General features: G+C 49.4%; 2 protein-coding genes across 2 annotated transcripts in view; both read right to left on the bottom strand.

Moving 5' to 3' along the window:
• Nucleotides 1-5,502, bottom strand: part of KIF7 (kinesin family member 7) — a 16,687-nt gene extending 11,185 nt beyond the window's left edge. The window contains exons 1-5 of the mRNA XM_024766479.1: nt 5,400-5,502; nt 2,709-3,060; nt 1,247-1,447; nt 475-868; nt 5-247 (exon numbers count right to left, since the gene is read on the bottom strand). Of these exons, the coding sequence (XP_024622247.1) occupies nt 5-247; nt 475-868; nt 1,247-1,447; nt 2,709-3,036 (1,166 nt within the window). The 5' untranslated portion in view covers nt 3,037-3,060; nt 5,400-5,502. The remainder of the gene's footprint in view (nt 1-4; nt 248-474; nt 869-1,246; nt 1,448-2,708; nt 3,061-5,399) is intronic.
• An 8,883-nt stretch (nt 5,503-14,385) lies between these two features.
• The window catches only part of PLIN1 (perilipin 1), an 11,111-nt gene continuing 10,951 nt past the window's right edge, over nt 14,386-14,545 (bottom strand). Inside the window, 1 exon segment of the mRNA XM_024766540.1 lies at nt 14,386-14,545. This exon segment is cut by the window's right edge and continues 29 nt beyond it. Coding sequence (XP_024622308.1) covers nt 14,386-14,545 — 160 coding nt within the window.

Below are 14,545 nucleotides of genomic sequence, written 5' to 3'. Positions count from 1 at the left end.
GCGCCGGCCCCGGTGGATGATGCGCGTCTCCGAGCGGTGTCTAGGCGGCCCCCGCGGGCCAGCGGCTGCCTCCTCGGGCGCCCGCTCGGCCTCAGGCCGCCAGTTGACAGTGGCGCAGTTGCGGATGTTCTGGGCACGGCTGGCGTAGTTCAGGGTGTTGAGAGTCTCGTCGAAGTCCGAGGAGGAAGGGCTGACGCAGGCGATCATCACTGTCTTGGCATTCCCGCCCAGGGAGTCTTTGAGGATCCTGAGGGCGCCAGGCAAGACGCGTTAGGGGCCCCAACGTGCCAGGTCCAGAACCCAAACCGGGTCCGATCCTCGGCGTGCTTCCCCATGGGCCGGATACCTCGAACCGCCTGATGGGGACCCATCTCCTAGTCGCCTCCCCCCAACCCCAGAGGCCAGACAGTAGCTAGAACAGACTAGCGCGGCTCTTGGGGCCCCTTCTCTGGCCAGTGGCCAGCAGTGGCTCACCGGGTGATCTTGGAGTCCCGGTAGGGAATGTGGCTGCCACGGCGCTGGGGGTCACCCAGGGCGCTGATGACGTTGCCCAGCGCCAAGAGGCTGCTGTTGATCTGGATGCTCTCCTTGAGCCGCTCGCCTGTGCTGCCCGTCTTGAGCACCCTCTCTGAGCCCGCCAAGTCCACGAAGTGGAACTTGGAGATGAGCAGCTGGCCCGCGGCAGGTCGGGGGAGGCGGCTGGGGGCGCGCCCCCGCTGCTCCAGGGTCACGGTGAACACAGTGTGTGAGCGGCTGGAGAGGCGGTTGAGGTGTGTGGCCCCCGTGTGCCGTGCTGCATTGCCCATCTCCAGGAGGCTCAGCACCTCATCCAGGCCCTCCACGTCCACCTCCTTCACTCCACACAGCACTGCGGGCACAGAAGGCCATGAGCCCAGGGCAGGGGCAGCCTGAGACTGACAGCCAGGAGAGCAGGCAGAGCACGGCTGGTCCTCTAAAGCTCTTCCTGACTCAGGGGTCCCTTCCCCATGCCCAGGGGGTCCTGCCCATACTGGCTGGGGCTTGAGGGGGCTCCAGCTTCCCCACGCTTACCTCAATGCCTATCACTCTGGGCACACCAATGTATACTGAACTCAGTAGGGACGGGAAGCGAAAGCAAAACTTTCCAGAGCTTGGTTTCCCAGTTAGGATGTACCCCCACCAGACAGGTAAGCCACCCTAAGCAGGTAAAGCCTCCCCAAGCCAGGTATCCCGCTCCCAGCCAGTGGAAGACCCAGGAGTTCCTCACCAACATTCCCACGATCATCTTCCCGAAGCTGGATGTCACGGCTGGCGGTGCCCACCTCCAGCAGGTCTCGGAACTCCTCCTTGTACACTTCCAGGTAGGACACGTGCACCAGACAGTCAAGCAGGTCATTCTCATCAATCAGCTTAAAGGCCTCAGCCATGGCCCGTGGGATGATGCCCTGCTCGTCCTCGTGAAGAGAGGCTGAGGAGACACCGCAGGGCCTCCTGCCACCATGCTTTCAGCTGGATGTGACACCCACAAGGCCCAGAAGCCCCTAGCAGCAGCTGGAGGATGGGGCTCCAGTGTGGAGAAGGCAGCAGCAGAGGCCAGGATGGGCTGGGCAGCCTGAGCCAGGCCATGCCCCAGGGTGGTCAGGCAGAATTTCAGAGTTGGAAGCAACCTCTCAAGGTTCAACCAATCCCTTTCATGATGTAAGCATCCCCTCCACTACATCCCTGCCAGGCAGTCAGATACCCTTTGCTTGATTACTCCTGGGGACTCATTACCATAGTCTATGCTCAGTTATCTAAAGGACCTCCTAAATTTATCCCAAGGAAGTAATAAGAAGATATTCAGAACATATTCTTCCTCATAACTCAATAAAAATGTAAACATCCTAAGTGTCCATCCTAACATCCAAAAAGGGGATCTGGTTAAATAAGTTACCTTATACTCACAATGGCATGCCAGGCAGCCATTAAAATTTTTGATTGAAGAATATTTAATGATACAGAGAAATGTTCATGATATACTGTTAAGAAAATAAAACAGGGTACAAAAGAGTGGGTACACTATAATACCATTTTTTAACGTATACTAATTTTCAAGAAATGCTAACAGGGTGAGTGATTCCTGAAAGGCAATTATCAAGTAAGTTTTATTTTGTGTATGTGTTTTCTGTATTTTCCTAATTTTCCACAACAAACATGTACACTTTTAAAACCTAGGATAAAGCAGTTCATGCTCTTTAAAAGGGGGAAGTTCCTTCAGTTGGCCCAAAGCATCTCTCCCAAAACTCTGCTCCAGAGCCTCATGGAACCAGCCTGCTTCCCTGCTATGCAGCAGCCAAAGCATATCTCTTCCAGGACAGTTCCCCTTCCAACCACTCTGATTAGAACATGGATTCCTGACCCACAGCAGCCATCCTAACAACCTCCAGAGACAAGCCAACTTCCTGTGCCCTTCCTCCCCGTGAGGTCCCCACAGCCAGACAGCATGATCCCATCTCTATGGAGTTGAGAAGGTCACTCACCTCCAAGGACTCTTCCTGCCTGCCCGACCCAGCCCACTGACACAGCTGGTCCCACTCCGGGCTGCAGATCTGTTTAGGAAACCTGCCCCTCCCCCCTCCCCCAGCATCCTCATCTTCAACAGAGAATGGCAGCAAGAGGGCAGGGGCAGAAATTCAGGAGAAACTGAGGACCCTCAACAAGGGCAGGGGGCCTCAAGCAGGGTCACTCACCCACACTGGCCTCCCCCATGGTGTACGTCTTCCCGGAGCCTGTCTGACCGTAGGCAAAGACGGTGGCATTGAAGCCCTCAAAAAAAGCCTCGAGGAGGGGTTGCACGCAGGCCTGGTACACAGCCTCCTGCCCGGTGTCCTCGTCCAGCACTACGTGGAAGCCAAAGTGGCGGTCCCGGCCCAAAGTGACCCGGCCGTGCCCCGGCTCCACCCTCAGGCAACTCTGGTGCCCATGCAGCAGCTCCTTGGGCAGCAATGGGCGGACTCGAAGGGCCACCCTCACTGGGGCCTCCTCAGCCCCTGGCAGCCTCTGGGCCTCCAGCCCCATGTTGAGGGAAGGCTGTTCCCTGCCCTGCGAAGAGAGGAAGAGACCCTTGCCATCAGCACCTGGACTCACTTTGCAGATGACCTGGAGCCAGATCCTGCAGCTCCCGACCTTGCAGGGATTAAAAGGAAGGGTGGTCAAAACTCAGAACATCCTCCGTGCCCCAACCTAATGCCCAGATGCTGCAAGGGCCACAATAAAATCCTGCACAGTAACATTTCATGGTTCCCATCACTGGCAAAATAAGGCCCTAACTCCTCCACCTAACATCCAAGGGTTTCTGTGTTCCAGCTGCATCCTTCCCCTGGGACCCTATCTCCTAGAAGGAAGACACACAGACACACACACAAGCAGCACCACATCAGGGATCTCTTTTCCCTAACACCCATTGGGTTTTCCATAGTCTCTGCCTTTGTCATCTCACATCCCCTGCTCCACCTTCTTAAAAAGAGTCAGCACAGGACAGGAATAAAGAGGCAGACGTAGAGAATGGACTTGAGGACACAGGGAGGCGGAAGGAGAAGCTGGGATGAAGTGAGAGAGTGGCATGGACATATATACATTACCAAATGTAAAATAGCTAGTGGGAAGCAGCCGCATAGGACAGGGAGATCAGCTCAGTGCTTTGTGACCACCTAGAGGGGTGGGATAGGGAGGGTAGGAGGGAGGGAGACGCAAGAGGGAGGAGATATGGGGATATATGTACACATATAGCTGATTCACTTTGTTATACAGCAGAAACTAACACACCATTGTAAAGCAAGTATACTCCAATAAGGATGTTTAAAAAAAAAAGCAGGGCTTCCCTGGTGGTGCAGTGATTGACAGTCCGCCTGCCGATGCAGGGGACGCGGGTTCGTGCCCCGGTCCGGGAAGATCCCACATGCCACGGAGCGGCTGGGCCCGTGAGCCATGGCCGCTGGGCCTGCGCGTCCGGAGCCTGTGCTCCGCAACGGGAGAGGACACAACAGTGAGAGGCCCGCGTACCGCTTGAGACCAAGCCCCCACCATCAAATACTGCCAATCCCATCTTCTAAATATCAAGTACACCTGCTTCTTTCCATCCTATTACCAAAGCCCTGATCCTGCCCACCGACATCTCAACGGAATGACATTTACCAGCCTCCTCACTGGCCTCAGCCTCCCTGCACCTTCCTATGCAGCAACCGGGGCATTTTTCAGAAATGCAAATGCGCTCACATCACTCTCCTATTTACACTCCCCCCAAAAGAGACTCCCTAATGCTCTTGAGATTCAAAACCTTAACAGGAAAAAAAAAACTTTTAATGGGCCCTGCCTACCTTGACTACTTACCCCCTATACCCCACCTTTCTCCGCCTGCAGCACACTCAGTGTTGCCCAAGACTCCTCATCCCTCCAGGCTTAGGCTGGTCCCACCTTCAGGGAGCCAGGGAGGGGCCTCTGCTCTGTGCTCCCGCCACTACACACGCACACGCACACACACACACACAATGCCCTGTGGTTCTCCCATCAGCTACTGACCACTCCCTTCCCTTGCAAAAGACAGATTACCCGTCGTCCCCCCCTCCACGTCCCAATCTGGGAGCTGGGAGGCAGGGACCCTCCTGTCCCCCTTCGTGCTGCATCTTCAGCACCCAGCACAAGGTCCGACGCTTAGTAGCTGCCCAATAGTGATGAATAATCTTCATCCATGGAACCTTCCCCATCTCCTTCCTCCCTTCTCTTATCGCAGTCCTCACCACTCCCTACCCCCACCCCCAGGTCACAGCACTTTATTTTTCACTACTTAACGTCTCTCAGCAGCTGTAACGGTTCGTTCGTTCATTCAATCATCAGCGCCTGCTGGGTGCCCGGCCCTGGGGCCACAGCGGTAACTGCCACGCGATACTGTGGGCGCCTTCGCGCACCCCTCACCCAAAGCTTTTCCAGACCCGTGCAGTCCCGGCTTCTCCGCACCCCGGCTCGAGGCACAGTGCTCCGCGCACCGAAGGCGCCCAGACAACACCGGGGCGGTCGGGCGCCCGGGGTAGGGGAACCGGAGTCAGAAGCGCCAGGCACGGGACAGGAGCTCGCGGAAAGTTCGGAGAAGTGATTACAAATGCGAATCCAACTCTCGCAGCGTGGGCGCTAGCTCCATCTGGCCAGGCCCAGAAGGCCGGCCTCAGGCCCCCGACTTAGGAAAGGGGAGACTCCCACCCGCCCAGACACGGACCTCCAGGACACTGGTAAGCAAGGACTGGGGAGGTCCCCGTGCTCGGTCAGGGCTCCCCAGGCGTGCCGACACCGTGCCACCCGGTCCAGGCCTGCTCAGGGAGGGGGCAAACGCGCGCCTCCTCCCTCCCACCCCGGTCCTCGACCGCCACCCCTCCCCGGCCCACACCCACCTGCTTCGGTGTGAGTATAGTCCCCCGCCGCGAGACAGTCAGGTTCTGAGCCCCAGCGCGGCGCGCGCGGATGCCGTCACCGGGACCCCCGCCCACCAAAACATCCCGCCCCTCATCCGCAACTCCGCCCACCTGGGCGCTCGGGGGCGGCGGCGCGGGCTGCGCGGCGCCGCGGAGTCTGTCGGCAGACGGGGCGGGGCGGGGACAGGAGGGGCGGGGGATTGGGCGTGGCCTGGGCTGAAGTGCGGGGCCCCTCACCCCTGGGCCCCCAGCACCGCCTGGGGGCCCCCAGCAGCGCCCGGAGTTGCGAGCACTATTCGCCGAATTCTGGGGACACAGCGACCAACAAGGCCGCCCGGATTCTCCGAGCTGGAGAAGTCCACCAGCTCCTGGAGCGGGGAGCCTAAGTTTTATAATGCAAGTTGTAACAAGTGAGAGAATGAAAACTAACTAGGAGACATTTTCGTTCCGGGAGGGGAGGGTGGATTTTCTAACCCTGAGACTCCGGTTAAAGTGGCCTAAAAATCAACTACTCTTGGTTCGTTAGTTCGTTTGTTCATTCAAGTGCAGACCTTCCCTCCTTCCCGCCATTGCTACCCTTCTATCGCAGAACTCCCCACGCCCCGTCAAAGGTCAGCAAAGCCTCCACCCCTTTTTTTTATCTGATCTCACTACCCCTTCTAAAGCTGAGAAGGATTCATCCCCCCTGAGATATTCGGGGTTGGGATGGGGGCCCACTCCCGGCGGTGTGGCCGAGGCCCTGGCTGCACCCTGGGCGCTCACACCAAGCAGTGGGTGGATGGATGAAACCACGAGGGAGCTCCTATTCAGGCCTTCTAGCATTCTGGGCAGAGAGCAGGATGGCTGCTGCCCCCTGCTGGGGGCAGCCTCACCCCAGGGCAGGCCCTGACAAAGTCTGGCCTCACAGTTCTGGCTTGTAAGCCCCCAGGTGGGAATGGGCATGGGATCCACTGGCCCACTGGTGGATTACACTGCCACCCAGCCTTGGGTTCCTGGATGGACAACTGCCCCTAGAAGAGGCCACTGGGAGTTGGGAGCTGCTGTAGAGTTCTTAGCCAACCTCTCCGGTTGGGGAGGCAATTATGTGTGTTAACAGCCAGTGGAAATCCTGCAGAGGTATTCATCCTGCATCTACCTGGGCAGGTGCTGACCAGGAAACTGCCCCCAAACATCTCTTCCAGCATGCCCCCCACCATCCACCCCATCGCTCAAGCCATCTTTGACTCCTCTGTTCTCCTATCTACCACCAAGCCCTGATTCCCCCTCCTCAGTAGCTTCCAGTCCAGGCAAGTCTCTTCATCCTCCACAACCTTGCTGCCCAAGCCACCACTATCTCTTGCCTGGGCCACTGCAAAGCCTTATCACTGGTCCCCCTTCTGCCCTAGTAATGCATGCCAATTTTAAAAAAATGTTTTTAAAAAGCACGAAAGTACAGAAGGAGACAGGTAAGCATAGTCATGTTTTGGAAAGTACCCTTCCAACTATTACTCTCCATGTTGCTTAGTCCACTCAGGCTGCTATAACAAAATACCACAGACTGTGTTCCTCATAAACAACAAATATTTATTTCTCACAGTTCTGAGGGCTGGGAAGTCCAAGATCCTGGTGATGGCAGATTCAGTGTCAGGTGAGGCCCCAGTTCCTAGATGGCCATCTTTTTACAGTGTCCCACATGGCAGATGGGACAAGCTAGCTCTCTGGGGTCTCTTTTATAAGGGCACTGATCTCAATCATGAGAGCTCCGCCCTCATGACCTAATCACCTCCCAAAGGCGAGCCTTCAAATACTATCACACTGGGGGTTAGAATTTCAACATATGAATTTGGGAGACACAAACATTCAGACTATAGCACTACGATATACAAGCATGTTCATACATATATAATATACACAAATATGTTATACATATTATAACTTGTCTTACTAAACTGTGAGGTCCTTGAATGGAGTGTGCTTTATTTATCTCCAAGTCTCTCTCCCTTGGCCCAAGACCTGGCATAGTCACCCCATGAAGGTTTTTGGTCAAGTTATTTTAGAAAGAAAGGAAAAACTGTCTTTGCATTAACAGAAATATGGATGTGGATCAATATGGCTCATATTTTCATTTTGTAGGCACAAAGGACAGAGTGGTATGTAGAACATCTTTGGAGAATGAGGAAGTATCCTCATGATGGCATCTCCTTACGTCAAGCCTCCAAACTGGATACCAGACGATCCTGTCCTCGGTTCAGAGTCCTTTCTCCACTCATCCCTGTTTTCACTCTCAGCCCTAAACCACCCCTCCGCCCAAAACCAGCAGAAACTTGCATCTCCCTACATACAAAAATGCTTCCAGTTTTAAGACGCTCATTTTAACATTTCTGAAATTGAGTTGCATCTTGTAGTCATTGCCAAGGGAAACTTGGCACCAGGAGAGATGATATAGGAATGTCCACGTGCTGCCTGAAAGAGATGGTCTCTTCACCTCTGTGACCTCTGATGGATTGGTTGCATTGGGAGCATCACGCATGGTTGAATTTTAATGAAAATCTAGAAACATCTTTGCGACTTAAAATGTCATTAGAAAAATCAAACTTTGAGGTAGTAACGAAACAATTTATTATATATACAGAAGATTGCCTGTCACAAACAGGCATTATAATTAAAGGCTGTAGAAACTGCCAAGTCTCCTAGGATAGATCTATATTAGGAAATCCTCAGCCTCAAGGAGCAGAAACCACACTTTGAAGTGGCTTGAACAATAGGCCATTTGTTATCTCGGTGAACAGAGAGACCAGAGGGAGGAGGGCTCTAGGGCAGGTTGAGTCAGTGACAAGGGACCTGGCTTTTCCATTTCTCCCCTCTGCCATCACCATCAACCATAAAACACCCAGAGGGGGAAGAGAGCATTGTGTCACGCAGCACTGTCTTTGGATCAAGGGAACTTTTCCTAGGAGCCCTACCATCAGCTTTCCCTCACATCATGGCTGAGGCCTGTCCACCCCTGAAGTCATCACTGACAAGGAGACAGAATAACTATGGTTGGCTTGGAATATGCACATGAGATGAATATGCATGGATGTTGGGAAGTGTGATGGTTAATTTTATGTGTCAACTTGACTGGGCTGTGGGGTGCCCAAATATTTGGTCAAACATTATTCTGAATGTTTCTGTGAGGGTGTTTTTGGATGAGATTAACATATGTTTGAGTAGAGCCGATTGTGCCCCCCAACGTGGGTGGCCCTCATCCAATCAGTTGAAGGCCTGAATAGAACAAAAAGGCTGACCCTGCTCCAAATAAGGGAGAGTTTTCCTGCCTGTCTTTTAACTGAGACTTTGGCTTTTTTCCTGCCTTCAGACTCAAACTGAAATATCGGCTCTCCCTGGGTCTTGAGCCTGCCAGTCTTTAGACTGGAACTAAACCACTGGCTCTCCTGTGTCTCCATGCTTGCTGATTCAGCCTGTAGTTCTTGGGACTTACCAGCCTCCATAATCTTGTGACCTGATTCCTTATAATGAATCTCTTTATATATATATATAAATATAAAATATATATATGTATATATGGTTATATATACAGTTGACCTTTGAACAACACAGGTTTGAATTGTGCAGGTCGGCTTATACTCATATATTTTTCAATAAATACATACTATATTACTACACAATCCCTGTTGGTTGAATCCGCAGATGCAGAATTGCAGGTACAGAGGACTGACTGTAAAGTTATGCTCGGATTTTCTTTTCTTTTTTTTTTTTTTGGCCCCGTGGCCAACCAGGGATTGAACCCAGGCCATGGCGGTTAAAGCGCCGAATCACAGACCACAACACTAACAACTAGACCACCAGGGAATCTCCCTCAGATTTTCAGCTATGCAGAGGGTCGGCACCCCTAACCTATGCAGTGTCCAAGGGTCAATTGTATATATATTTCCTACTGGTATAAATTTATATACTTCCTCTTGGTTCTGTTTGTCTGTAGAACCCTAATACAGGAAGTCATCCATAATATCCACAACCACCTCCTAGAATTTTCAAAGCTAAGAGAGGCTGGTCAACTGATTCATGTATCATGAAGGACCATCATTCTGGTACCAAACATTCATCTGTTAGAAGCTGCCAGAAGCTATGACCCTTCCTACAATATATAATTCAGTTTACGAGAAACCAAAAATTCAAGCATGTGGGAAAAGTAGATGAAACCGCATTGTTCTCTGATGTGCTATAGAACTACTCTGTTTGTCTGAAATATTCTAAAGAAGTTGGGGTCCTCAGCTGGAATGATTCGGAGCAGCCTGTTACCACACAGTCAAAAAAGATTCATTTAGACTCAATGTGAAGAAGCCTAAAACTAAACTTGGATCTTTATGTATGTAAATGTAACAAAACGTGATCATGATCAATGAAACCTTGGTATAATTATAATTACAATTTTAAGGTACTTAAATTTAGAGAAAAGAAAATTGAAACTTTTGTTACAGTAATTTTAAAGATTTTTGTGATGTTAAAGTTCACTGGAACTATCAATGTGAATTGATGACCTTGGAAAGAAATGCCTTTTTTCTAGCTGTCACTAGTGGGTGTGCAGTGTTTTTCTGTCTATCACCAATATGCACATGGAACAATCAGATATGCATACCCAGGGTCCAAATTGTGCTACCACTATTCCTCTTTAAAAGTAGCTGATCCCATGGATTAGGTCAAGAACAGGAATAATTTTTTTGTGGTCAGAAAAAACATGCTTTTAGAATGTCCGTTGTCAGCCTAAAGGACAAAGGCCTCAACTTAAAGGGGCGAAATTGTGACAATTTGAGCATCAAAAGAGCAAATAATAATTATAGTTAATTGAAACAAGCTGAGTCTGTAAATTTTCCTTTTGTAGAATTTGACAAGCTGACTTTATTATTTGTATGGAAAAGCAACGAGCCAGAAGTTGTAAAGCCCTCCTACAGAAGGGCAATGTGGGGGGCTTGCCCAACCAGATATGAAAACAGATTTTAAACCGTTGTAAGTCAGACAATGTGCTAATGCCACAGGAATAGATAAATAGAACACATTTGGAAACTTGATCTACGACGGAACTGAGAGTCGGGGGAAGCCAGACTATTCCATACATGAGGCAGAACCTGGTCCCTCTGTTCCACCTAGATGCAAGAAAGCATCATTCAGGCATCAGACATCAACAGGTCAGAAGCTTCCAGCTGACTTCTACGAGAAACTCTTAGCCTTCCCACAGTATACAATTCAATTAAGGAGAAACTAAAAATTCAAGAAATTAGGAAAAGTATAGGATAATCAGTTATCCATATGGAAGAAAAATCAGATTCCTACTTAAACCATACATAAAAATTAATTAAATGTAAAAGGCAAAACTATGAAAATATTTGAAGAAAATACAGGGGAATATCTTCATGACTTCATGGTAGGGAGAGCTTTAAAAACTACTCAAAATTGCAAAACATAAAGGAAAAGAATTATAATTTTGACTAAGTAAAAATTAAGAACTTTTGTTCATTGAAAGAAACCATAAAGAGAATGAAAAACCACACACTGGAAGAGCATATTTGTGATGCGTAGAGTTGATAAAGGATTGATATCCAAAAAATATTAAAGTCTTCTAAAAATCAATGAGAAAAACAACCAATAGAAAACTGCGCAAAAGTTTTGACAGACACTTCACAGAGGGGAAATACAAACATTCGATAAACATAATAAACAATGTTCAATATCACTGTGATTCACGGAATTAAGTCCACAAAGAAATGCCATTATACACACTTCAGATTTGCAAAAATGATAAAACCAGACAATATCGAGTGTTGTTAAGAACGTTGAATAAGAGGACTCATATACTTCTGGTGAGAATGTAAATCAGAACAACCAAGTTGGAGGACAATTTGGCAATATCTAGTTAACAATACACATACTTTATGACTTAGCAATCCCACTCTTCATCATATTCCCTAAGCAACTCATAACAATGTTTACTGCCAAAAGTATGTAATAGTAGAAATAGAGGAGCAACCCAAATGTCTGTTGACAGGAGAGTGGTGTGGCAGAGATTGCAAGTTGCCCCCCACCACCAGAATCCACTTCCCCTCCTTTTAAGACCTCAGATTTTTAACTAGATGCATAGCCACCCCAAATAAAGACTATATTTCCCATCCTCCCTTTCAGCCAGATGTGGCCATATGACTCTAAGTTTTTTCTAGTGAGTTATAAGCAGAAGTTTAATTTCTTCTACCCCCTTGCTCTTTTCTGTGGCTGGAATATGGAGCTGATGACTTTTTAGTTTGTATCAACATTTAAATATTTAAAATAATTTGATTAATGCATTTAATAAGTTTGATTAAGTCAAAAGTGCTTAAATGTTTAGGAAAACTATGGCTAATACAATGAGCATTAAAACCCAAGTTGCAGAGATAGCTCTCTCCAGGCTCAGAAGTCCTTTGGATATTAAGATCCCAGATAAGTATGGAAGAAAAAAGTGGTAAATAATTGCATGGATAAATGTATGTCTGTAATGGTTGTTTTTCCATCTCTAAAAGCTGTGATTGAGTTGGAGGTGCATTTTATGAGCTGGAATAGAAGAGAGGGGATAGAGTATTTCTCTGGAGAGGAACGTTGGCATCCCAGTGTGAAGGGGAAGTCTTCCTGAGGTCCAGAGCTACCAAAGATGAGTGTGGATGAGCCCTCACATCCACATGAGCAAGAACATGTTCTGTTGTCAGAACAAAGTCCCACATCCATCCTGGAGCCAATGAGGCAAATTTCTGCCATTTAGAGAAGAGGCTTTGCTCTCATTTCTCACCAAAAAGTATTCAGAAATACTGAGGGCCAGGCTCAGAGCACTTTGCCATCTATTTAATAATAAAAAGAGACTTACATGGCAAGCTGTTTGCTTCCTGGGCTGTCCTGTACTGGTTTCCGGCACCCTGGCTGAGGTCCAGGACAGGGTGAGGGGTCTGTGTCTGGCCAATGGGTGCGCTGACTTCTACAGTTCTCCTGGGTTGCTCCTGGCAGGAGCAGCCACAGGACTGTGGAGGAGTAGACAGTCAGGAGTGTGGTTTCTGGAGCTCCAGGAAGAAAGCAGCATGGGCAGGTGGGGCCCAGGATAGCTGTGTGTTTCTCTCTACACAACCAGGCCTGAGGCCAGTTCTCCAGCAGCTGCCCACAGGAACCCTGCCAGGGCTAGGCTGGTACTGCCTTCTTAGCCATGTCATATCACCTTCTGAGGGCCCCTCTTGCCAGATCCATACCCCCTCCCCAGGAAACTGCTGAGTGTGGTGTGGATTGTGAGGGTTGGGTAGAGGGCCCAAAACTAGTTCAAGGTCATGACCATGTCCATATGTGTATGTCCATCAACACTCCCCTCTCCTCATTCTGGGCATCCTCAGATTTCAAAACCATGGATAAAGGCCAAGGACTCATTACACCAAAGATCTGTCAGGGCCCAGAGTCAGTTACAGGGAGCTGGACTCTTAGGTGTGCCACAGAGTGGCGGCCAAGAGGGTGCTCATGGATCTGAGGGGGACCTATAGGGGCTGAGTGTATATATAGAGATGTCTAAAAGGACTGACAGAAGTGTCAGAATTATCTGTGCAGCTGCAGATGACAAGAAAAACTGAGTTTGGTTTGGAAGGCTATTTGGCATTATCTATCAAGGTTTAAAGTGAACGTTCCCTTTCACTCGACATGTCATCATTCCAAGTTATAAATTTACCCTATAGATATATGCACACATCTACATGAAACATTTGTATAAAGACACTTATTGTAGCACTGTTCGAAGGAGCAAACAATTGGAAACAACCTAAAAGTCCATGATTAAGGCACTAGTTTAATCAAACATAGCACATCTATATTATGAAGCACTTACTGTGTGGCTGTTAAAAAGAGCAAGGAGGATTTATGATACTGATACAAAAAAGATTTCTAAGATGTATTGCTGAGTGAAAACAGCACTGAGTATAACCTCCCACAGCTTGTGTAAACAGTGGGGAGTATATACACATGTGCCTGTGCATGCACAGTCCGTAATCAGAAAGATACAGAAGAGACTGGCACCATGGTTGCTTTGGGGAAGAGAAACCAGGGAACTCAGGGAGGAAGGCACACATCCTTTGGCAGTGTTTGAATTTTTAACTTATATGTATGCATTTCCAAATGTACGAAATATTAACATTTTCAAAAATAGGGCTTGGAATGAACTCTGGCTATAGAGTCCAAATATATGGTCTGTACTGTATAACAAACGATCACCACTGTCTCCCAGCACTAGGGGCGCCAGCATTCGAGAAGTGGACGGAAGGGTGAACATGCAGGTGGAAAGCAGTAAGGGTGCAAATGGAAATGTAGCTGTGAACAGGAAGGTGGCGCTACAGAGCACAGGCCAGGACTCAGCCTGTGAAGAGTGTGGGGCACTCAGAAAGTGATGCTCGTATGTATATAAACACTCAAGAGCTTTTGCACCTGATTGCTGTTCCCCTCAAAGTAGTCTTCTGAGAGCCTGGATACTCAGAGGAATCTCTGCATTCAGGGCTTAAAAATGTGCCAGGATCTACTCCTTGAACCTTTAGGGTGGTGACACTTTCACTGGTGACAAATATTTGTCTACAGAGGATGGATGTAAATACTGGAAACAGTTAAATGTCACTTGGCCACAAATTTAGTGAAAGAAGTGAGAGATCAAGTTAGGCAATTAATCTTTTGGTAAAAATAACAAGGCATAGAATTAAAGCAGACTGCTAGTCTGATGCTTCTCAAAAATGGGCTCTGACAGCTAAACCCAAAAAGGATGCTCAGAAGATGATGTGTGCCTTGGCAGCATCCTTGGAATGAGGCTCGGGACCCAAGGGGACTACTTGGAAGAAGTCAACGCTCATTTGGACATGTAGGTTCTGTTTGTTTTCAGGAGACAACGGCCCCAGCGCTCGGCCAGGGCGGGGCGGTGGGCCGGGCCAGGAGGGCGATGGGGGCAGCGGGCTCAGCTCTTCTTGCGCAGTTGGCTGTACTGCGTGCGGCCCAGGATGGGCTCCATGACGCTGGGCCGGAAGAAGCTGTCGCTGACCCTGCGCGCGGGCTTCTCGCGGGGCATGGCCGGCAAGGCGGTGCGCGGCGCGGCGGCCGTGTCCACCCGGTCCTCC

This window comes from Neophocaena asiaeorientalis, unplaced genomic scaffold, assembly GCF_003031525.2.
Source record: "Neophocaena asiaeorientalis asiaeorientalis breed wild unplaced genomic scaffold, Neophocaena_asiaeorientalis_V1.1 scaffold346, whole genome shotgun sequence".
Taxonomy (NCBI): Eukaryota; Metazoa; Chordata; class Mammalia; order Artiodactyla; family Phocoenidae; genus Neophocaena; species Neophocaena asiaeorientalis.
This window is presented reverse-complemented; position numbering and strand designations above follow the sequence as displayed.